General features: G+C 40.7%; 1 protein-coding gene across 4 annotated transcripts in view; it reads right to left on the bottom strand.

Moving 5' to 3' along the window:
* LOC131061526 (valine--tRNA ligase, chloroplastic/mitochondrial 2) overlaps positions 1-25,867 on the bottom strand; it is a 304,617-nt gene that overhangs the window by 257,568 nt on the left and 21,182 nt on the right. For all 4 annotated transcript variants that reach the window (XR_009110548.2, XM_057995258.2, XM_057995259.2 and 1 more), the window contains exons 4-6: positions 17,839-17,933; positions 17,197-17,288; positions 16,801-16,854 (exon numbers count right to left, since the gene is read on the bottom strand). Coding sequence is in view for 3 of the 4 variants with exons in the window: in XM_057995258.2 (XP_057851241.1) it covers positions 16,801-16,854; positions 17,197-17,288; positions 17,839-17,933 (241 nt within the window). In the remaining variant the exon portion in view is untranslated. The remainder of the gene's footprint in view (positions 1-16,800; positions 16,855-17,196; positions 17,289-17,838; positions 17,934-25,867) is intronic.

The following is a 25,867-nucleotide window of genomic DNA, read 5'->3' as shown; positions in this document are numbered from 1 at the left end:
ACCCATAGACATTAACTCTGCAGTCAGATATGTTAGTAGTTTTGTTTTGATAGTTATTTGTTAGTATTTAATCTAATAATTAGCTTGTGTACATTTAAATCAATTTGTTGATAATGTTTTGGGTATTTTCTGTGCTTTGTTTGTCTTTCCTTTCAATTTAGTTGAGATTTTGATAATGTCTAAGTTCTCCTTGCTGTCAGGCCCTCCCTGAGGATCCATATTGTGGAAAGAGGACTTCGGTGTTCCTCCTTTAAGCTGGAATTCCATCGTCCGGCTCCTCTGCTGTCACTTTGAGTACTCTGTCCTTCCTCACTATAGACAGGAAATTCATATCCCAGTTCTATTGTTATTGATTTCAGACATTCTAATGTCTAAAAAGTCTTGTATTTCACTGTTCGTGTCCTGCACAGCCATAAAAAATTGTTGTGAAACCATCCACCCAGTTGTGTTTGAGCTTCTAAGCTCTATTCATAGCTGTCTTTATCCTTTGATGGACGTTTGGCCCCACCTAATGTATTTAAAATGAAGGGACACAGGTTAGTTATGCCCCAACTACCAGATTGACCTGAATTGATGCCAAACAGTTGTTGGTGGTTGAAAAAGTGGTTGGGAGGATAACTGAGGATTAACTAGGCAAGGTTAAAGCTGCCAAGTTTCTAGAAGGCAGATCAGGGCCCTTGGATCCAGTCAATCCTGGCCTTTGATTCAAATTGTAAAATCTATAAAGGCAGAGGCCTTTCTCTTGTAAAGGGTTAGAAGGTTAGATTCTAGTTAGATAGTCAGATGGTAGAGAGATAGATTTTAGCAGATAGTTAGATTTTAGGAGTTAGATGCAGTTTTCAGATTAGGAATGGAGAAGAGCAACTACAGAAATTGTTGTAATGGCAGCTAAAATCAATATATGAACATTGAATCTGGTGTTTGTTATTTTTGGTTTTATTCTGTTTGCATGGTTTCTTTCTACCTGGTTAAATAGAGTTCAGTGGTTTTAATGGTGAACTGTAGGGGGTATTTGATGCATTTCAGGTTCATACCATTGGGAACCTGCTGATTGCAGGTCACCGTGCATGGTTAGTCTAAACCCAAAAATGTGCTTAGTTCAACTGTAGGCATTCGTTTTAGGTTGCACCAGAATTGGGTGCCTAGATGAGTATCTCCGGTCTAAAAATCCTTCATCCCCTTGGAGATTGCACTGTTCTTGTCGAGTTGTGAGGGTGTCTCTGGCGAAACAAGAATTGGTTATGGAAATCTGTCTAACCGCAGCATTAGTCATTCCTATCATTGCACTTAGGATCCCTAAGCTCTTCCCTTTTGATTTTATTTCCCAGTTTGAGAATCGCAGCATCGTTAGATGCAGACTAGCTTGTTGCAAACGTAAGGCCCCTTGTGTTACCAGCAAAACACATCAAACTGCTGAGTTAGATGCAGACTAGCTTGTTGCAAACGTAAGGCGAGCATCTCCTGCTGATTTAGAAGTTGCTCAATCAATGGCTACTAAAAATGACGACGATTTGATCCTAGCTGGTAAAATCAAAAAGGATTCTAATCGGTCCAAAGGAGGTTCACATATGGAGGGTTCGTTTTTTGGTTCTACCGATCCTCTGGTGCAGAAATTAGCAAATGAACTTCTTGCTTTAGAAAAGCAAGTATCTCAGAATTCCTACCCCACACCATACAAGGATATCCCAAGACGGACGTAGCCTAATGATGCTGCCAGTTATGCTGCTAAGAATCAACCCAAGTTACTACCACCTCCTGAGAGGCTTGCGCTTGAACCGCCTCCTTCAAAGGCAGCAGTTGGCTATTATGAGACGGATCAAAATGAGTCTTCTTATTTTGATTATCAGTCTGATGACGTTGCTCTTCCTCAACAAGAAGAAGAAGAAGATGTACTGGCGACTCTACTATACGCTATATGCACTATGATGACTTTAATGCTGCTGAAAGGACTCATAGTCAAGCATTTGCCATGATGACAAGATCCCAGACTCGGTTATCCCAACAAGAAGAAGCTGCAAAAGTTGCAAGTGATTTACAAACACCTGTTACTATTGCTAAAAGAGGAACACCGCTGCCCTACATTCCAAAGGATGCAGCAAAAAGTCAAGTAACAAAAATCCTCCTTTTGCTTCATCTATTGATTCCAAGCCCAGTGTGCCTAACCCCAAACCACAATTGGACAATGTTAATCCCTCTCTAGCTGGTTCATTTCAAGCTTTCAATATTATTGACCATGCTAGAAAGACCAAGATTCAAATGTCTGAAGTTGAATATTTACAAGCTAATCCTGATCAATTTGATAGGTTAGCTGACTTAATTAAAAGTAAGCAAACTCGTCCTATACTTGAAAATACTACCCCTCAAGAACCCAAGAATTTGCCCAATCATTTGGTGACCATTCCATCTACCACCCAAGAAAAAATAGAACCTTTTTACATTTCCCTATTGATTAATGGTTTTCAATTGAGCAATTGTGTCTTGGATTCTAGTGCTTCTGATAACGTCATGCCCGCTAAAGTTGCTCAAGCTTTGGGGCTGACCTTGACCAAAACTTTTGGTCATTGTTCTTCCATGGAAAACAAACAAATGCCTCTTATTGGGCAAATCAAAGATGCTCAATTTGCATTTGCAGCTTTTCCGGATAATAAAATAAAGATGATTGTTTTGGTAGCTGACATTCCTACGTCATATGGAATGTTACTTGGCCGTAATTTTTGCAAGGATGTTGGAGGTGAACTCAACATGGATATGACGGAAGCAAGAATACCTATCAAAGGTGTTGTGCAGAAGCTAATTCCTAAAAGAGAAACCAAGTACACGGTTGTCAAGTCTAATGATCTCCATGCTCAGATTCTTTTTGAATCTTCGGGTTTTGGGAATTATTATCTCCATATAGATGAAATTTCAGAATTTGCTGAAGATTATCCTTCTAGCAGCTTCGACATATCACTACTTTCAGCAAATGAAAAATTTGTTGATACTGATCAAGATCAAGCATCGGAAGATGGGTCTTCCAATTCATATGTTATGGTTGAAGAAGTCTCATCTCCTGTTGCTGATGAAAATATTTCATTTCCTTCTCAACAAGAAGAGTTTCACTCTTCACCTACACAAGAGGAGAGTTCATCTTCTCTTATGGAAGAAGATGACAATTTTTCTTCTCATGATGCATCCGTTTCGGATGAGGGTAGTACTAGTCATTCTAATGAGGACAATAGTTCAAATGACGTTTGGACTCTTGAGTTTGATGGTAGCTGCGCTATGAATGGATCCGGGGCTGGTGTAGTTCTTATATCTCCTAAGGGAGAGATCTTCCCTTACTCTTTCAAGTTGCAATTTGCTAATACTAACAATACGGCTGAATATGAGTCACTTTTGTTAGGGATGAGCGTTGCATTGAAAAGGGGAATCAGAAATCTTCACGCCCAAGGTGATGCAGAATTAATTGTTTGTTAAGTGAGGAATATATATCAAACTAAGAATGATAGACTCAAGCATTACCGCAATTTGGTGTGGGAAAATATTGAAGATTTTGATTCTTTTAATATCTCAGTTGTTCCTCGTGAGTATAATGACAGGGCTAATTCCCTTGTTGTTTCAGCTACTTTGTTGCTTCCTCATCTTGACTTTGGTCAAGATAAATATATTATTGATTTAATCTACAGACAAGATAAATATATTATTGATTTAATCTGCAGACCTAGTGTGCTTGACAATCGGGAGCATTGGCAGATCTTCAATGATGGTAAGCAGATTAATAATTTCCTACAAGCAGGAGATGGTTTCAACAACCTGTATTTCGAAGGAAGTAATTCTCCTACTTCTTCGTCATCAAATTCAACGTCTGAAACATCATCCGAGTCGGATGAAAATATTCTTCCGCTGAAAGGAAATAAGATTCCCAAGGGGTTGGTTTCTCTTGAAAAACTTTTCGATCAACATGATCATTATATCAAGAGGCGGCAACAAGAAAGTGTTGATTCTCCTATGGGATATGAGAAATATAATATTGGCTCAGATGAAGATCTCAAATTTGTCAATATTGGCAATAACTGCACTTCAAATGAAAGAGATCAGTTTATTCAACTTTTGCGCCAATACCGTGATGTCTTGGCATATTCATACGATGATCTAAAATCCTTTCAACCTAAGGAAGTGCAGCATGATATTCCCCTCGAGCTTGGTGCAGAACCTTTCAGACAGAAGCAGCGCCAGTACAATCCAAAAATTCCAGGTACCATTTTTTCTTAAATCCAAAAAATGCTTGATGCTCGGATTATCTTTCCCATCCATCATTCAACATGGTTGGCAAATATAGTGCCGATGCGTAAGAAGAATGGAGAAATATGTATTTGTGTGGATTTCAGAAATCTTAATCAACTGTCACTCAAGGACAATTATCCATTGCCAATCATGGATCAAGTTTTGCAAACGGTGATAGGTTCCGAGATGCTATCTATGTTAGATGGATTTTCGGGATACAATCAGATTGAGGTTAGTGAACCTAATCAACATAAGATTGCATTTACTACTCCATGGGGTACATTTGCCTACCGCAGAATGCCTTTTGGGTTGATCAATGCAGGAGCTACTTTCCAACGAGCTATGGACTTGGCTTTCTGTGGTACTGTGGGAAGATATATTGTAGTGTATCTTGATGATTTTACTGTTTTTTCTAAAGATCGTGAGAATCACCTTTTTCATTTACAAGATGTTCTTGAAAGATGTCGTAAGCATGGCATCTCCCTTAATCCCAAGAAGTCAATATTTGGGGTAACCGAGGGAAAACTTCTTGGTCATATTGTTTCCAAGGAGGGAATAAAAATTGATCCTAAGAGGGTTAAATCTATTCAAAATCTCCCTTTGCCATCTAATAAGACTGTTGTTCATTCCTTCTTTGGTAAGGTAAATTTTCTGCGGAGATTCATTCCTGACTTTGCAGAAAAGACTCGTCATATTGTGGATATGATGAAAGGAAAGACCGTTTTCCATTGGAATTCTAAAGGAAAAGATGCATTCAATGAAATCAAGGATGCGATTGCTCATGCACCTGTGTTGGTTTGTCCCAACTACACCAAGGAGTTCATCATGTATAGTTACCCTTCCGAGCATACTATGTCGGCTATTTTGATGCAGAAAAATTCAGAAGGGATTGAATCTCCTATAGCTTTCATGAGTTGTCCTTTAAAGTCTCATGAACTCAATTATTCCTCAATTGAGAAGAATGCCTATGCGGTTGTCAAAGTAGTCAAAAACTTCTATTTTTACAGCTTGAATTCTCATACCGTTGTGTTAGTTCCTGATACATCAGTCAAGTCTATCTTAACACAACAGGAGTTTGGCACAAAAAGAGGGAATTGGATTGCTAAAATCCAAGAGTATGATTTGGAGATTAAGCCTACAAAGCTTGTTCGAGGAAGAGGACTCTGTCAGCTGATGGCGGAATGTATTCCAAAGGAGCGAGAATTGGATGATTCTGAAGATCTTCCCAAGGTGTTGTTTGTCAGTACTGCTGATGAATGGTACTCTAATATAGCATTTTTCTTCACTTATGGTGAATGTCCACAACATTTGTCATTCAAGGAAAAAAGAAGTATCAAATTGAAAGCTGCGAACTTTGTATTATGGGATACTGGTCTGTACAAAAGAGCAATTGATGGTACTTTCCTTCGTTGTGTTGATAGAGCACAACAAACCAAATTGCAGGAATCTTTCCATGACAAGGCTTGTGGTGGTCATTTTTCTGCACTAGTGACTGCTCACAAAATTTTGAGAGCTAAGTATTATTGGCCTACTCTCTTTCAAGATGCTTTTAGATGGCTGCGTAAATGTATACATTGTCAGCAGTTTGTGGGTAAACAAAAGCTTGCAGCGTTACCTTTGAAGCCGGTTATTGTTGAAGAGCCTTTCCGTCAATGGGGCATTGATTTCATTGGTGTGATCAATCCTTCTTCAAGTGCAGGTCATTCTTATGTCCTTTCTGCTACAAATTATTTCACCAAGTGGGTGAAAGCCATACCGGTAAAGAACGCTACTTCTGAGATAGTGTGCAGATTCCTTAAGGAGAATATTATTTCTAGATTTGGTGTTCCATTCAAAATCGTGACTGATAATGCAGCCACCTTTTCTTCCTCTGAAATTTCACAATTTTGCTTTGAATATAGTATTTTGTTAACTCATTCATCCGATTATTACCCCCAAGGTAATGGTCAGGCGGAATCTAGTAACAAAAATTTGATTACTATTATTCACAAGCTTGTGGAGGAAAATCAAAGGTCCTGGCATAAGGCTCTTTTCGATGCTTTATGGGCGGACAGACTTACACCCAAAAGGGCTATTGGTATGTCACCATTTCAGCTTCTTTATAGGATCAATGCAGAAATACCCATCACTTTGGAACTTCCTGCTCTTAAGTTGGCTAAAGCAATCGAAGATCAAACTTATGAGACTGCTTTAGACAAAAGGATCATGTATCTTTCTCAGCTGGAAGAACAAAGATTACAAGTAGTGGACCGAATTGCTCAGCATCAGCAACAACTCAAAGTTCTTTTTGATAAGAAAGCAAAGCAAAGAGGATTCCAAGTTGGTGATCGTGTTTTGCTTTGGGATAAGCGAAGAGAACCGAAAGATTTACATGGCAAATTTGATTCTCTTTGGCGACGACCCTTCACTATTCACCGTGTTGCTGGAGAAGATAGTTTTATCTTGGCCTATCATAATTGTACACCATTTGCGCTGCCTTATAATGGTCAGCATTTGAAGCATTACTTTGAATGAAGATTCGAGGTAACTTCTTGTAAATAATGTCTTTTTCTTGTTTGCTTTTTGTCTTTTGTTTGTTTGTTTTTGCTTTGTTTGACTCTGTGACCCAATGGATAAGAGGAAGGCACTTAGAGTTTTGGATTCTTTTTCTTTCACAATCTTGAAGGATAAATGAAAGAATTCCCCAGTCAGAGCCAGTTGTTGTCCTCATTTTTGTTTCCAAAAATGAAGGACCATTATATAAATTTTTTGTGAAAAAATGAAAAATTTACTCTGGCACACTTCCCGAGGCAAAATTTTGACTAATCCTTAGACCAGCCTAATCCTCAATCCATCCTCGAACTACGTTTCTAATTTCGTCGCATTTTGGGTTCGTTTGCTATGTCTTTCCTTCAATTTCGGGTTTTTTCTCCCTGACTGCAGGTGGAGAGTTTTCCTTGAACTGCAAGTTTTAATGTTTTCCATTGTTTTGGTCTTTGTAGGGAAATTTTTAGCTTATTTCATGTGCACTTTATTTAAAAAATGAAAACTTGTAAATCGTTTTAAATTTCCCCTTTATTGTTTTTATTGTTTTTTGGCTTTTTTTAAGTTAAAATAGGGATTTTTTGGTTAAGTTACAAGTAAACTTGTAGTTCTTTCCAAAAACCCTACTTTAATGGTTTTTACATGTAATAGGGATTTTAAATTCCTATTACATGTGTGCAAGTAAATTATAACTTCTTGTAGGGATTTTATTTCCCCTTTGCAAGTGATTTTAAACTTGCATTTCTCTTTCAAAAACCCGATTTTGCCTTGTAATTGAAAAAGTGACAATTTAAAACTTGCACTTTGGTCTAAAAACCCCGATTTTGTTTATAAAGTGCATTTTTGATATTTTAAACTTGCATTTTGTTCCAAAAAACCCGATTTTAGCTTTGTAGAGAAAAAAGTGAAAATTAAAACTTGTTATATCTTCTAAAAAACCCGATTTTCACATGTTCATGCAAATTCGAACTTGCTATTTGTCTCCAAAAACCCGATTTGCAAGAAAAACGTTTTTGTTGAAAATTTCAAGGCGAATTTTGTGGAGAATTTGTTGGAGGAGGAAGGCGTTTAGGATTGCTCTCCATTTTCATGCATGATTGGACACCTTTCACACCACATGGAGGTTGTGTTTGCTGGTTTTTAGCTTTATAACAGCCACCACGTTTTTTGCCATTTGGAATACCACGAATCTTCAATGGTATGAATCGTTTTGGCTTGGAGTGATAAGGCGTTGAGGGTTAAAGAAGATTCAAACATTTTCCATGCCATTTCTCATGCATTTGTTGCCATGTTTTTCAGTTTTGGGCATTTTTGCAAAAACGTGGCTAGGGTTTTGCATCTTTGATTGTCTCTATTTATTGAATTGTCTTCTTCATTCCAAAGCAGAGAAACGAGACTCGCCCGAAATCGCCCAAACTCGGCGAGTCCGAGTCCGAGTCAGGCCAAACGAGTCCCAGGGGCTCGGACTCGGACTCGGACTCGGCCGAGTCTGGAGAGTAAACTCGCCAGACTCGCCGAGTTGGCGATTTTGGCTCAAAATAGCCAGACTCGGCGAGTCCTGAGCCCCAAACTCGGCTACTGGTTGGGTTAATAAAATGACCAAAAAAAAAACATTTTAAAAAGTTTTTTTGGAAGGGCGAAATTTGACATTTTGGTCTCTCCGTCAGGATTATTTTATGGTATATAACATTTAAGTATAAGTGACATTTCCTTATATCTTTCTTCTTTCTTATACTTTAAGTTATATTCCATATATACTGTCAGGATGTTTGAGAGTGGTTTCGGGCCTCCAGGAGTTATATTGCAAAATCTAGTTTTTGGAGGATTCTTCAGTTTTCCAGACTTAGTCAAATTTCAGGATCAGGACATTCCAGACTTAGCCAAATTTCAGGGCATTTGAAGATCAGGATGACATTCCAGACTTTATCACTCACCAACTTGACCTAGCTTGGACCTTCAAGAATGATACTCACTCACCAAGCAAGACCCAATTAGCAACAAGAGCAAAACCAGGCCCTAAGGAAGACTCTCAAAGAAACCCTAATTCAGACTTGTAATAAGCATTTTTGGCCTCGCGGGGCGCTGCCCCTTGACCTCGCCCTGTATCGCGACAGGGAGTGCGCAAGGGGCGCTGCCCCTTAACCCCACCTTGGGGGCGCTGCCCCCAAACCCCCGTCGAAAAATATGGGGGAAACTGCGTCGATAGAAGTAGAGAAAATTTAACCTCCGAGTCTGACATTGATTGGATCGACCAGGTAGATATAGAGGTTGAGACTGTAGCCATGGCAGAGGAGGAGCGGAGAGCACGAGCACAGACAGGAGATTCAGAGGCAGATAGTGACACGGATGTTCCTGATGTTGGTGAGCATGGCATGGTGTCACGGGGAGCGGCTATGGCAGTCGAATCATCCAGGACCTACCTTAGACACCTTCGCAGGGGGCTGGGGCCGGAGAGTGCAGGCTCCTCTGAGCCATAGACTTGTAGTTGTATTTACCTTTGGTATTTGTATGAAACATTTGATGATGATCATATGATGACATGGATTTTTTATTCCATGAGTTTTGTAATATTGTATACATTTGACAATATTTATATATCTATGTTTGTTATTTTCTTTAGCTACAATTTGCGTTTATGCTTATGTGATTGATGTATACTTGTGTATGTAATCAAATGAGCCGAGTTTGATGATGTTATTGTGTCTTTAAGGTGTATTCAATAAAGGGTGTCTGAAACAAGTTTTAAATATTTAAAAATCTCTAAATTTCTTGAGTTTTTCACTATCCTGAGTCCAGCAGAGTCTAGAGCCGAGTCTGACGCCGAGTCCCGAGTCCGAGTCCGAGTTGGCCTTGCCGAGTCCGAGTCCCGTTTCTTTGTTCCAAAGATTGATTGCATTTTTGGAGAAGCATTTTCAGTTTCATTCAAGGTATGTTTTCCTTTCTTTCTTGTTTCATTTTATTATTTTCTTGTTTTCTTAGTTTTCCTTTTAAGTTGCATTTTTGTAAATATGTTGTTCTTCCTCCAAAAATCGATTTTTGTGAGAGAGTTTTTCCCCTTGGTATGCAATTTTTGAATTGCATTGTTCTTCCCCTTTTTTCCTCTTTACTTGTATTCGAGATTTGAAATCCCGATTACAAGCTGGCTGGAAATTTTTGTTCTTCCCTTACGGTTAATGAATTTAACCATTTATGATTGAAATTCCAAGTTGAAAAGATGTGAAATACCCCCCCCTTTCAAAATCGGGATTTTAAATCCGGATTACATGTTGAAAAGTTCTTCCCATTTTCATGAAAATGACATTCCCGGATTTTCCCATTTCTATCCATTCATGTTTCCCATATCCATACTTTCCATTTCCGTCATTTTCCACAAGTCAAATTCTCATTTTCCATCCATTTCTCCATTTGCAAATTTACAAGTGTACTTGCATTCGCGTTTTAAAAATCCGATTGCATGTACTTTCTTTCCAACTTGTATACTTGCAAAAATTTCCCCAAGATCCGAAATTGGTCAAAGTCAAGATTTTCCCATTTCCATATATTTCCCCTCTTCTTCTCACAAAATCGTGAAGTTCAAGAATCGAAGTTTTTCCCATTTTGAAGAAGGAAGAATGTTATTTGCAGCTGACTATGATGTTGCCTTAACACTTTTAAGTCTTCATTCAAGTATTCCGGGTTTCCAATCAATGTCAGATTTGTCATCATCTCCGGTTCCAAAAAAGATGAAGTACAAGTATGACAAGTATTAGAACGAGGTTGCACCTTCCCAAGGTTCTTCCCCTTTGGATCGTATCAGAGACACGGAAATAGGACACGTGGATATGTCAGAGTTTGTCAAGAGGGTGGAAGATTGACAAGATAACAACATGCAGCGGTTGTTGGACAGCCATATCCATCATGCGTCTTCTTTCCCAGTGGCTGCCCTAGAACTTGAATTTGTTCTCACCTGCGCCCATCATTTTGACAAAGAGACAAGAGTCATCAAAAATGATGATGGAGAGACAATAATTCATCTTGATGCTAATACAATTGAGAAGGTTTTCAAAATACCACCCGCACCTGTTTAGATGGAAATCTACAAAGAAAGTGTAGCTGAGTATTACGTGAAGAGAGAAAAAGATTGCAAGCGACATATCAACAAGTGGATCCAAGAGCCACGAGCCTCCTTCTCAAGGTGGGCTAAGTTGTACCACTGCAATTTCAAATGGGAGATAGGAGACACCATAACCCTTCTCAGCAGGATGATGGGCCTCAAGCATTCTAATGTCTTTGAGCCATAGATGTACCAGTTCATCATGCTCATAAGGCAGTCTCATCATATATCATGGGGAGAAGTCATCAGCGATGCCTTGTGCGAAATAACTTGCAGCAGTCCCTTCCACCATGACTTTCTACATGAACTCATATTTGGTATACTTGGCAGCATCACTTAGACACTTTCCAAGTCTTTCTACCAAGGGTGATCGTTCACTTATACCAGTTTGGGAATATTACGATCAGTTGTCTTTGAGACCCAACAGACTGCATTTCAAAAGAGTCCAAGATGCATTCTTCGGATATTTCATGTGTCAGTTTGACAGAACTCTGAGGAACAAAAGAGTATCAGATGAGGCATGGGAAAGGGTGAGCGAGTATGGATGTTTGTTTCCACAGTTCCCCACCTTTACCTATATGAGAATCGGATGCTATAGAGGTCAGCCAAATATGCTTCCTAGATACCCAACTGACAGGATCATTCTTATGGAGTTGGGAAGACAGATCATGGCTGTCCACACTTTTCAGTCTGCTAAACACAAGGTTGGAATGGGGATCTCTACAACAAACCCATTAAAAATTGGTCGGTATTCTCTTGTCACATCCGTAAAAGCTAAGGCCATGGAGACTGAAATGCAGGAAATTAAACTCAAAAGGTTTAAAACTAGAGCTCATTTTGATTACAGGGGTATGAAGGAGAAAATCAAGAAATCCTTTGTGCACGTGCATCGCATTGAAGATATCTGGATAGATCTCCGCACACAGGCCGAAGTTCTAAAGATGGATTACTGCAAGCTCACTTTTGAGCAAATTGTTGATTTGAACTTGGTAGACATCCCACAAGGGATGATTGACAATGGGCACGTACTTGATCCTGAGTATATTTCTCGGAGGGTTGAGGAAGCTCCACTTCCTTTGATCCAATGGTCACACAAACAGTGCATATCCATCCTTGAGAGATTTCAGCCTATCTTGGCTAACACCAACGCATGGCTGAAAAATAATGTTGTTAGACTTATATAAATCAAGATTGGAAAAGAAGATGATTCTACGCGGCCTCTTGGACGTAAGTCTGAGATTCAGATTGACAACAAGGAAGGTGCATCGTCTTCGGGCACAAGGATCAAGTTGCGAGTAAGTCAAGCAGTAGTGCTTCTTCCTAAGGAAACAACAATTCGTGGGAAGGAAAAATCACGATTTCATGTTAAGGTGGTTGATCTAGATAATCCAGAAGAAGGGCAGCAAACTGATGATGCTCCTAAGTCTCCGGTTTCAAACTCGCCTCATGAGATCATTCCCCCAGTTTCCATTGAGACACCTCTTTCTCCTCCTGATTTGCTTGTGGATGAATCTCCTCAAAATGTCATTCCCATTTCAGCATACGAGCCACCTCCTGATCATCAACAAGAGAGTGTGTTGGAAGTTCCTAAGGATATTCCTACTTGCATCCAACTGTCAGAAATTGATACTTCCACTTCTGATTTTGAAGAGTTTATGAGGCAATCTACATGCCCATTGATAACTGCGCAAACCGTGGTCGTTGTCCAAACAAATATTCCTCCCAGGATGACCACGGTGATTCAAACAGAAACTGCTTCTCCTTTGCCTACAACTGCTACTGAAGGGGAGTTGATGACTTTACCCCCATGGCTTAGCTCTTTTACTCCAAAAAGGAAGAAGCAAGAAATCTCACCTGATGCCTTTGATTATCAGCAACTAAAACAGTCTAGATCCAAGGTTGCTAAGAAGGCCAAGACTATCTCCAGAGTAACTGTTGACAGTAACAAGATGAAGGTAGCTGAAATTGTGGAACCTATTGCAGATAAGCCACTTGAAGAAATGTCAGCTGCTGATTATAAGGTTACAAGGATAAAGTTGGGCAAACAAACGCATGAGGTCATTAAACATGATGCTCAGTTTTCTGTAGCTTCGTTGGTACAAAGGTGTGATGAACTTCTAGCAAAGAAAGACAAGCTAGAAGAGGAAAACCGAGATCTTATGGCAGTCGTTCATAAAATCACAAAACCTACTGCTGAAGGGAGTAACTCCATAGGTTTTTCTGGTTCCCAAGAATAAATTTGTGGAGTGGAAAGGGCTGCTCAGAAGGTACAAGCACTGGATTCCTGGGTTGATCAGCTTCATGATCTATGTGCACAGGTAATGAAAGACATTTTTCAGATGATGTTTAAGTTAGAGACCATTGAGGAGAAACTCGATCAGACTTCTGATACTTTCAAAAAGAATTTGCAAAGTGTTGGAGAGAGTTTGACAATCTGGCGTACCATGCCCCAACAACAGTTGAATGTTTTACAGGAGCATGCCATCAGCTCTTCTAGGGTCATGTACTTGGAATTTGAAGAGCTCCTGGAAAACAAGGCCCTTGTTCTTAAATCCCTCATTGAGGAGATCGGTGATGCAAAGAGATTCTAAGGTGAAGTTTTTTGAGATATTGTCTCACATTGTGAAAGGGCCTCTTGCAACATATTAAGTCAGGATAAAGAGCTGATTCCAGAAGAAGAAGTTCTTGCTGATTTACAGATGAGGATTCATAATGAATGGAGGAGTGAACAATACTCGGTCGCTTCAATTCAAATGTTGATGAAACACCAACTCTTTTTGCATGAAATCCAGTCTATCCTAGATAAAAACAACTCTGCGCTCCTCCGGTGTCATGACACTATTGTGAAGACCATGGTTGTTGCCAAGAACACCCATGAACCGAATCCCGAGGAACTACAAATGAGCATCCCAAAGTTTAAAGGATTCGTGTCTTCACGTGCTGCAACTTAAGTGTTTTTCAACACTTAGTTGTATTTTCCCACTTTTGTAATCTTTAGTTGTAATTTTGTTTTGACAAGTTACATGTAAAAGTATTTTTTGTAAAAAGCAAGTTAACACATTACTTGCACTTTTGTAATTACATGCAAGGCAACTACAAGTTGTGTCCAATTAGGACTGTAGTTGGAATAAGTCTTGGTTAGTTTTTGAATAAGTCTTGGTAGTTGAGAGAATCTCTCAAGTTAGTTAGGATCCTCCCACCTTTTTCTCAAGGCTCCTCTTCTATAAATACTTGAGGGGTCTATTGTAATTTTTATCTTTTGAAAAGCAAGCAAAAACTCTGTCAAATTTACAGCGAAGAAGTCTTTGAGCTTTCATGTTTATATTCAAGAATTGAAAGGAATAGAAGAAAATTGCTCAAGCTTTGAGTCTTTGTGCTACATACTTGAGTTTGTGTTCTATATTATCTTTCTTGCAAGTGTTTCTCAAAGAGCTTAATCACATCCGATTTGCAGTCTTTGTGATGCAAGTAGTTGAGGTTAATATAGATTAAAATAAATATTTTGTTGAGAGAAGCTGCAAGTCTTTGTGCTTTCACTTTCTCTTAGGAGAATTTAGGAGTAGATTTTGTGAGAAATAGCTGTAAGTCTTTGAGCTTATACTACTTCACATTCTTTTAAGTAGAAAAGAATAAGATATTTCAGTCTTTGAGCTGCTATAATTTGTTCTTTATAGCATTAATATAGAAAAGGGTAGATAGGACTTCACATAATCAAGTTTTTGAGCTTGATATTGTTGTCCCGTCCCGAAGGAAGTGACGGAAGTCTTTACACTTTCAGGAAACTTCATTTCCTTTCTCTCATTTGATTTTGAAAGTGGTTACTGCTGTTTATATCAAATCGCTATCATTTTCGGTGGAGAGAAAAGGATATTGTCTTTCTTGAAGGAAGAAGAAAGATTGCTGTCCCATCCCATTTTATTTTCAAAGTTGTAGTTAGATAGGGGGAGTCTTCCCTTAATTAGGAGAGTTTTACTCACACGCTGTGGTTGAAACCACAATTTTGTATATTTCCCCAAGTGTACAAAATTTTCAACCAACATACTATTTAGTAATTTACTTAGTATGTCAAGCTTTCAGTTGTGATTCTTATACATCTTTCCATATTTATTTTTTTGAGTATTATATGTATTTGAGCCGCCTCCCCAGCCCCATCCCCCACCATCCCTAAACTTAGGCCCTTGGTCCCCCTTCACCAAAACCCTTCCCCCTGTCAGGACTCCATGGAACTATGGATAATTTACATTCCTAAAAGTCTTCAACAAAGACTTCATTAGTTTGGAAGAGATCACAGCAATATTTAAGGCCTGTAAGTCAATAGAATACATTAGCAGCAGTCAATTTCAATATCTTACAGCTGTACAGAAATGGTAATAGATTAGTAATTTTTCACGTTTATGAATCTATTCACTGTTGTTATTGCTGGTAATATATGGTATAAGTATATATAGTGCTCAATAAGCTCCAATTTCAGAATAACATCTATCAGGTATTGGCTGTTATGATTCAGCATTATGGTATTTCTTTAGCAATTGTTTGGATTGCCCTGGAGAATATGTTAGCTGGGAATCATTCTGGTAGGCATAAGCAAAAAATTACAAAGAAGTACCATACATCTAGTAGCAAACAGCCATTTGCATTCAGAGATTTTGAATCATACATATCAGCTCAATCTGGTTATTAATTTTATGTGTTTTCATTTTACATTCCGACTATTTGACACAATGTCTAATTTCATACTGTTGGACAATTGTTTGTCATAATTCTTGGAATTGAACTAGAAGAGTATTTTACTATTTTATCAATTAAATTGTAATCATACGTGTGGTTCTCCACCATATAGCTTGAATTTGTAAGTCTGGATGGCTATGCACCAAGGCGTTATTGATTTTCCGCATCGAATACATTGTAGAATTGTCTGGCTTGTCCCCAGCAAGCTACTGTCCCACTGTCATATTCTCTCACTTTCCCCACATCGCGACCTAGGTGATCAAAATGTGTGAGGCTTTATGCATTCACGAAAATATTTGTAAAAATTCAATAATATCAGGTTTGGAATATCAAAGGAATTGAGTATGACTTCTATCCCTCCCTTCCATGATTCTTTGAAGATACAAGAAAGGACAACAAAGATGACATCTACACACAGGGCGAAGAAAACAAGACAAGGTTTGGAACATGACTTGCACTTCGGAAAACAGGGGTGCAACATTTGCATTGTTTTTTATGAAAAACTAGTTTAAGTTTTGTCAAATCTTGCAAAAAAGTGTTTCTAGCTTAGTGGCACAATGAATATGCTACATCACTTTTGTCTATATTTCTCTGTGGTTTTTTTATGTTTTCCTTTATTTCTATTTCCTATTCTACAGCTCTATTTGTGTGCAAAACTATAGTATTCAAAAAGGTAAACATGTACGAAATCTTTGTTCTGAGTACAGTTGGATTATCAATACCCCCGATGCATGCGGATCATTAATGCAGATTCCTCAATAATCTGTTCTTTGTCAAGTGCCAAGTGCCTCTCAAGAGCATCATAAAAGAACCAGGTGAAAGAATTCAAGGAATTTTCTTAAAGTTATGAGTCTAACATCTCAACAGGAACACTTCATTCATCTAGGCCTGTCCTCATGAAATCTGATTTGTGTAATCATGTTTGCATTTAAATACTTAGAATAATTAGGTTGTCATACAACACAGTCCCTAAGATACCATCAACCTTAAATAATATTAATAAATTTTAATTTCCTAGAATAAACATTGATAAAGAAGTAAAGCAATAACTCCAAATAATAGATTAAATAATCCTAGGAGAAAAGCACAGCTGTAACAAAAATAAGTTGCCAAGTCATCCCTCGAGAATTCAATAGTGGGAGACTGATAAAAGCATGCACGTAATTAAGAATACAAAGAGAAAATCTGGATACCTCGATAGACCAAGCCCTTCTCATGTAACTGGATGAAAGCCTCCACAACAGCTTCTGAAATCAAAATATATAGAAGTTATACATTATAAGAAAGATACGTTATCAAAAGTTCAAAACCATGTATGCTTCGACAATCTAAAATTAAGCATGAAAAAATGCCACAAAATAGAAGATCAATTTGCCAAAGAAACTAAGCCTTCTAAAATAGAATATTGAAGGGCTTCTTTTTTTACTTTGCTAAAAGCACTCTATTATAACATACACCATTTCATTATCATGAACTTGGCACTGCTTTTAACTCACATAAACCTTTAGCTTTCATTTTGAAAACTAACCTTGGAAAATACATAAATCTTTCTCAAATGAAAACAGAGATTCATAGGTATGATGACTTACGACTCAACTGATCATCAAGAGTGAAATGCTCTCTACTCCAGTCACATGATGCACCTAATCTCCTGAGCTGGTTTGTAATGGTGCCTCCATACCTAGAAAAAGAAGTGGAGGTTATTATGATGCAAACTCTCCACTTCAATTTTGCAAATCATTCAGAGATGCAATCAACAAATTCTAAAGAGCCAGATTTTTTCCCATATACATCAATATCCAAATCCGAATATATATATATGTACCATTGTGAGAAAGACAAAGCGGTTGTTGTTCTAGAGGGCCATCCATTGTTCTTTTTTAAGGTAACATATACGTATTAAAACAAGTGTAAAATTGCTTGAGCTCTAAGCCAAAAATAGTAGCGATTTGATAAACCTAATTATGTCACTAAAGAGCATAGTTTGGACAAAATAATTGCATTAACAATTTGCCTTAACAACTTTATTCAATCCTGATTGTAAAAAAACACAAGTGCAAGTGACTAAAAATGCATATGGGAGTTATCAATAGTCCAAAGGAAGAAGTACTTTAGATGTGAGAATAAGTAAGGATGTCAAATTCAGATGTTAACCAACTATGGCTTGAACAATAAAACACCATAAAAACTTAGCAACACAAATATTTGTCTTAGGTTAAAAGAATCCATACTTCCTCTTCCATTCCCAAACCCTGGCTACAAATTCATCTCTGCTCAAATCTTCCCTTCGTGTACCTTCAGATGCCAACAGTTTCTCTACAACTAGCTGCAGCACCATTAATAGCCAAATTTACCAATGGTTTCATAAGTAATAAATAATCTACAAGATTTCTTCCAAAAAGAAAGATATTTACTCTCCTAGCCAAACATCAAATTTTCAAATAATCATATGAAATAAAAAGCAGCTAGAAAAATACTCTTCAATTATTTATTGATGCTAAATAGAGGAAAACAAAGCACAAAGCTAGACAAAATTTGTTAAAATAAGATAGAATGGCCAAAATCCATAACTGATTGATCTATTGAGCACTGTCACTGTTTTCAACATTGTAAGCATGTGACGATTTACAAAACCTTTACCAAAATGGTATACTAGTACCATTCGAGATGCAAAGCTAGATGGAGTTCCAGACACTTCAACCTCAAGACCAAGGACTCGTAGCATGGCTCGCAATGAGGTAAATTTTGCACTAATGACTTCTGTTGTTAATAACTTTGAGCCATCCACTGTTCAGGAAGCACTAGAGTCAAAGCCTTGGAAATAGGCTATGGAGTCAGAGTATCAATCTCTGATGAAAAACAACACATGGGAGCTTGATGATCTACCACCTGGTAAGAAAGCAATTGGATGTAAATGGATTTTCAAAACAAAGTATAAAGCAAATGGTAGTATAGACAAACATAAGGCTAGACTTGTCGCCAAGGGCTATGCCCAAAAAAAAGATATAGACTATGAGGAAACCTTCGCTCCCATGGCAAAAATAAAAACCATTAGAATAATTTTTGCTTTAACTACACAATTTGGATGGAAATTGTACCTAATGGATGTAAAAAGTGCCTTTCTTAATGGAGACCTTAAAGAAGAGGTCTATATGACCCAACCAGAGGGATATGTTGCACCTGATAAAGAAGAAAAGGTGTGCAAACTTGTCAAGTCCCTATATGGTCTCAAATAGGCTCCTAGAGCCTAGTATATCAAATTTGATGAACATCTATTACAACACGGTTTCCCTAGGCATCCATATGATCCAACTCTCTACCTCAAGGATCAAGGGGGGGATATTGTGATCATTAATGTATATGTTGATGATTTCGTTATCACAAGCAGCTCAAAAGAAATGGTTGAGAAATCCAAAAATGATCTCAAGAAGGCCTTTGATATGACTGATTCGGGCTACTCCATTATTGTCTTGGCTTAGAGGTATGGCAAACAATTCACCATATCTTTGTGTCTCAAAGAAAATATGCCAAGGCACTGCTTGAGAAATTCAAAATGATGGATTCCAAACCCATATCTACACCTATGGAATTAGGTTTACAGTTATCTACATCTGATACATCTTCTCAGGTGAATGCAACTCTCTACCATCAGATGATTGGAGGTTTGATTTATCTGGCTTATACTAGACTAGACATTAGTTTTTTTGTTAATTAACTAACAAGACTCATGCAAGAACCAAAAATGTCACATTGGAACGTAGCAAAAAGGGTCTTAAGGTATATTCACGGTACAATGGAACATGGATTGGAATATAAAAAGAATGATCAATTCTTCTTGACAGGGTATACAGATGTAGATTATGTAGGTTCAGTTGATGATAGGAAATCCACTTCTGGATTTGTTTTCTTCTTGGGTTCTGCTCTATTTCTTGGGTAAGTAAGAAGCAACCCACGGTTGCTCGCCCTTCAACAAAAGCAGAATATCGTGCAGCAAGTGCAGCAGTTTCTGAACCAGTTTGGCTATGTCGCATACTAGAAGGTGTTGGTCGTAAAATGGGCTTTGTACTACTTGTTAAGCTACGTTGGTTAAGTATGTTAGTGTCATCGAGGGTAGTTGTCCGTTGCACGACGGTTCGCCACGGGTGGTAACCGCAACCCTCGACCATGTCTTTATATATGCTCTTGTACTTCTTGTTGGATACACGGATGCAGAGTGATTATTGTACTAGACATTTTGGCATTAATGAAAGCATTGCTCTAAGTTTCTGGTTACTATTCTATCCTATGGTTATCATCTGACAGTTGATATGCAATATTAATAACACACCCCACAGGGTAAACATCTGGCGTCGTTGCCGTTTGAATCTGGGTAGCCACGGAGCGTGAATGGCCTACGGAGGATAATGGGCCAGCCCATTGGCAATAGCATCGAGGGGGATGATAGCCGACTGAGAGAACTTTACGAAGGGGAGAACGCATTGACAAGCGACTTCGTTATCTGGTTCCAGGCGGCTATAGAGACTTTCGTACGAGGGGAGGCTACACAAAAAGAGGTACCCGAGGGTGTAGTCGGGGACGCTCTCAACGTTAGTCTGGCGGCAAATAGGTTGTTGCACCAACTCCCGCGTCTCCTAGCCCAAGCAACCCTTGCCCACCAGCACCAAAGGGAGGAACCCCAATGTGAGGAGCGACGCCAATAGGTCCTCCGGGAGTACGAAGAAAACAACCGTCGCTGGGAAGAGGAGCGTAATGGCAAGCGATGACGGGAAACTTGAACCTTGAGCCTCAGGGGCAGAATAAAGAACACTCCTACATTATGTATGGGAATTAATGCCCAACTTATTAAATAAGGATAGAAATAAGAAGGCACAAAGTGAGGAGTGGGAGGCCGCACAGAGAGCCTTGATTCTGGAACAACAAGTAGAACGTAGACGGAGGTTGAGGCAACTTGCCGAAGGACGACCTGTCGAGGGTTGCCCGAAGGGAACCAAGGAGGTGTCACGGAGGCTGCAGGAGCAAAAGCCGAAGGAGATTTCTACGTGTCGCCAGAACACCGTAGGGTGAGAAGCTACGAAGAATTTTTGTAGGAAACAAGGCTACGAAGAAATCTGGTTGAAGAGACCCGAGATCAGTTCAGGAATTTATCCCTTACACCGCGCACGGAGGACCACCGAAGGAAGCGAACAAACGACGAGGGTGAGAACGGAGGGGAGGGCAACCGTACGACTGTAGGTGCGGAGGAGGCACAAGCACACGGCAAGCAGGACCCCCTCTTGGGACCCATCACATCAAGCACGCGGGTACAAACCACAGTACCCCCAATCACTCAAACAACAAACACCACCGGCGCGGGTGGGAGTGGTGCAGGTGCACGATAGGTGACACCACCCCCATCAATGGCCAGTACACAGAAGCTGCCGAAGTTCAACAGCGACGAGAAGGAAGATCCCGTCCGCCACTGCCGCACTTGCGAAACCATATGGTCAGCGAATGGTGTTACCGAACAACACGAATGGGTAACACAATTTCCAGCAACCTTAAGGGGAGTGGCCATCGACTGGTACTCCGATACGGATAAGGCCAAAGTTGGCACATGGCCCAACCTGAAGGAGTTCGAGATAAAGTTTCGCCTCCTCAGAGACGACAATGAAATAGTAGCCGAAATCTATGGCACAAAGCAGAACAAGAATGAGACGGTCCGAGCCTATAGTCGGCGGCTCAAGGAACCGTTGGGGAAAATGGAGAGTCAACTAGCAGATGGGTTGAAAAAGAGATGGTTCGTGGAGGGACTGAAACACTCCCTCCGGAAGAAGATGAAAATTGTTCCACCAACCTCGTACAAAGATGCATATAATAGAGCGATGGATCTCGAGAGCGAGACCAAGACATCTAAGAAGAAAAAGAAGAAGGATAGCTCGTCCGAGGATGATGACTCTTCCGAGGGAAGCAGCAGCGATGGCGAGTCCGGCAAAAAGGTGCAAGCCCTTGCAGAAGGACATGTTGAGGATGATGAAAGAGCTGAAGGTTATGAAGGGAGGTCCGAGCAAGACCGACGAAGGAGAGCTTTGGTGCACGAAATGTAAGACGGACGGCCACACGAAAGGCTCCTGCCCAAAGAAGGCCTATTGTGATATATGCCAGTTGATGGGGCATCCCACCAGGGAATGCCCCTACAACATGAAAACACGAAACCAACAAGTATTGCTTACGCAGGAACAACCAACTACATCGGGCGGTACCGACAGCTCCTAGGCGAACAACAATGCAACATCAGGAGGCTACCAAGATAACCGGTGGGGAGGACGAAACAACAATAACAATACAAGGCGCTGGATCCAATACGACTCCAAAGGCCAACCGATGATACAAAGAGTGCAGCCAATGGGGGCACTTCGCCCGAGACTGCCCAAAGGGAGAGGCCACACCATATTTGTGCAAATGGTGCGGACCGGGAGACCACGAAGACGCCACCTGCCCGAAGTCCGGCGTCAACTTGCTCAATATCGAGGACACCAAAGAAGAGGAAGTGTTGGCCATAACCCACGCCCAAGCCAGACAAGCAACGTGCCCAGACCCGGAGACAAAGAAGCGAAGGGTACGGGAAGAAATTGAGAAAGAGATACAAGAGAGGGCAAAGGCGAAGGCTACAATGGGTACTTCCAGCCGACCGGAGGCGGAGGAGGCTATACTAAAGCAAATTTTAAAACTGGAGGTGCATGTGAAGGTACACGATCTCCTCCAGACGATGCCTCAATTACGAACGGCGTTGCTAAATAATCTCTCCCAACCACACACCAATACCAACCACCGCACCGATGTTCCTGGGAGGTCTGCAATAGACCCCAGGCTGCTAGCAGTTAACACTGGAAGGAACCCGGCCATTGTGGAGATGGGTATCCTTGGCACCATTCTAACCGATACCATTGTTGATGGTGGATCAGGAGTGAATATTCTTCCAGACAAAACCTAGCGGAACCTGGGGAAGTCGACGCTGTGGCCATCTACATTCAATCTGCTGGGAGCAGATCAGCATGGAATCAAACCCATAGGGACACTGATAGGCCAGCAAGTTACCATCGGGACGCAACCCTTCATATAGGACTTTGTGGTAATCCCACTAAAGAAAAAAGGGTATGATGCGATCCTAGGGAGAAGGTGGTTGGTGGCAGCCAAGGCCACCCACAACTGCAAGAAGAACACCCTGTCTATGGAAAATGGAGGAAGGAAGTTTATCATAGACCTTGGGACGCAGTTGGTTAGTGAGGAACTGGCATCATCTTCGGAATCGGAGGGTGAAGGAGAAGGCGTCCTGAGGGATGAAGGAGAAGGCTGGAGGGAGCCCAACGACGAAGGGATTCTCAAGCTAGGAGAGTGCTTTGAGGATGAGACGGGGTCATTGAACGGGCTCTTCCACTGGCAGATGGAGGATTATGAAATGTTCCAAAGCTACAGGATCGAAGTAGAGGAACCAGAGCAAGTAAGAGGTGTACCTGCCGGAATACAGAGAATATTGGAAGGGAGACGCCCGTGTGAGTGACACCACCGCACACCAATTCCCGAAGGAAGAACCCATCAAGTATCAAGAGGTAAAATTGAAGGAGACAAACCTCGGTGACGTAGATAATCCCAAGATCATTCGTGTCGGCAACGATTGGAACCCTGTGTGGAAGGCCACAGCCTTCAAAATCTTTATTCTTCTTCTTCTTATGTACGAGAAGGAGACCGTGGTCCCTGTAGAATTTATGGTTCCAGGTCTTCGGATGGCCATTAAAAATAGACTTGCCATCAATGGGTCCAAATTGAAACCCTACCACGAGAAGCGCGCAGGGGACCCGAGCAGTCGGAAGGACTCGAGAGGCCAGGCAGGCGACTCGAGAGGCACGGGACCAAAGCGGGAGACTCTTGGGCGAGGCAAACCAAGAAGGATGAAGGGCAATCCCAGAGACATGGGACTCGAGCTGAAGACTCTCTGGACAATTAGATTAGGAAATTAAATTTTAAAAAAAAAAAAATTGAAAGTGGTGGTGGGACCACCGTACGGTGGAACCACCACAGTGAGAACACCGTCAACGGAGGTCACCGGCCTCTAAGGGCGGAACTTGGCGGGTATTCATCCACCGTACGGCCACTACCGTACAACCCGTACTGTCGGACAACATCCACCGTACGACCTTCCCAGCCACAGTACGGGAGACCAGTCACCGTACGACACCAAGCCTTCGGGTGACCCCAGTCGTCGTACGGCTCAGCCACCATACGGGTTCACTCCGCCGTACGACAGACCACTCCATCATACGGTAGATAACCTTTGTACGGGCTCGGGACATTACAGTCCATAGGCCTAAAGGAGCACGGTGGCGGCAGTTTAAAAAAGGGTGAAAGGAAAAATACCACGGTACGACAGGGATAAACGATGGTGATGGCACGTGAAAAAAAAAACGACGACCAGATTGAAAAATCATTCAATGGAGTCTGGAGCCAGGACGCTGAAAAAATTAGAGTGGAGAAGAAGGTTTTTGGCATCTTAAAATATCACAAAAATGATGTGCGCCATGAACTTCCGTGTGGGTTCGGGTCCAGCGCACCTGGGGCGCTGCCCCCAGACCCCCAATTTATTTTTGAGCTACAATACACTTCTGAATTGGGAGAAGGGCATCAGAGAAGTCACGGTAAGTGTTGGAGTTGTTCCGTATTGTGAGAAAGAAGCCTGAAGCTAAGCATTGGCAGGGAAGCCATAAGCTGTAGAGGGAGACGGATTTGGAGGTTGCGAACAAACAGAGTTTGAGGGAAGGCATTGCAAGAACGCGAAGTCGTACGGCACCAAGGAATTATTTAGTTCAGTTATCAGCCTTTGGGGAGTGTGATGGAGGATTTGAGGCGTCTCCTAGCATTTGTGCCAAAGGGTTGTGGCCACTTCTAGGCATGAATGGTACGCTTTGAGGAACTCAGAGTATGTCTCAGCTGGACGTGAGGTTGCCTTGGTGGATGCATAGAGGGCTCGGGAGGAGCTAACCACCAGGTTGGAGGCAGCAGTAGCGTGAGACTTAGCTCAGCGTACCCAGGAGTTGGATGTCGAGAGAGCAGCGCAGGTTGCTATCGAGGACAAATTGGCTAGGGAGACAGTATCATTTGAGTAGCAATTGGTGGAGGCTGAGACTGAAAAGCGTGTTTTGTAGACAAGTTTGGTTTAGGCATAGGAGGACTGTGATGTCAAGGAAAAAAGAACTCCTTACGGAAGCAATAATGGTGAAATCTGCACTTGAGCATCGGATGGTAGCAAAAAAGGCTTTTCAAGCGAGGACGCAGCAAGTGTATGAGTTTCGGGCTCAACTGGCGTCAGCAATTCCTGCATCTTCTTCATCGGTGGTGCAACTACCTCCTTCAGGGACGCCCCCTCAGCCCCTTCTTCTCAGTGATTTTCTTATTGTATACAGTGTACTTCATCCCCATTTTGTTGTGTTAGTCCCGGATTTTTGTCCTTGTCGTCCGGAGACAACTTTTCTTTGGGGGGGATGATGTTGGTCGTAAAATGGGCTTTGTACTACTTGTTAAGCTACGTTGGTTAAGTATGTTAGTGTCGTCGAGGGTAGTTGTCCGTTGCACAACGGTTCCCCACAGGTGGTAACCGCAACCCTCGACCGTGTCTTTATATATGCTCTTGTACTTGTTGTTGGATACACTTATGCATAGAATGATTATTGTACTAGACATTTTGGCATTAATGAAAGCATTGCTCTGAGTTTTTGGTTACTATTCTATCCTATGGTTATCATCTGACTATTGATATGCAATATTAATAACACAACCCACGGGGTAAACAGAAGGATTGGGCATACCTCAAAATCATCCTACCGTCCTCTATTGTGACAATCAGAGTGTTCTCAAGCTTGTTCGTAATCCAATGTTTCATGAGTGGACCAAGCATATTGAAGTTGAATGTCACTTCATACGAGAACGCATTCAACAAAACAACATCCAGCTCCAATTCTGCTCAACACAGGAACGTGTTGATATTTTCATCAAGCCTCTTGCACGTGTAAAGTTTGAAAGTTTCCAAGACTCTCTTATTAGTACTTTAAATAAATGATGTAATAAGGGGGGAATGTTGGCATATTCCATTATTTTACCCGCGAGATTGATTTGTTATTGTCTGCCTGGTAGTATAACATAGAATATAGTTTGTTTGGTTGTTTTAATTTCGTTGTTTCATAACATATTTTTGGAATTTGTCGAACCCACCATTAATGGAATGTACACGGG

Source organism: Cryptomeria japonica, chromosome 8 (assembly GCF_030272615.1).
Source record: "Cryptomeria japonica chromosome 8, Sugi_1.0, whole genome shotgun sequence".
Taxonomy (NCBI): domain Eukaryota; kingdom Viridiplantae; phylum Streptophyta; class Pinopsida; order Cupressales; family Cupressaceae; genus Cryptomeria; species Cryptomeria japonica.
This window is presented reverse-complemented; position numbering and strand designations above follow the sequence as displayed.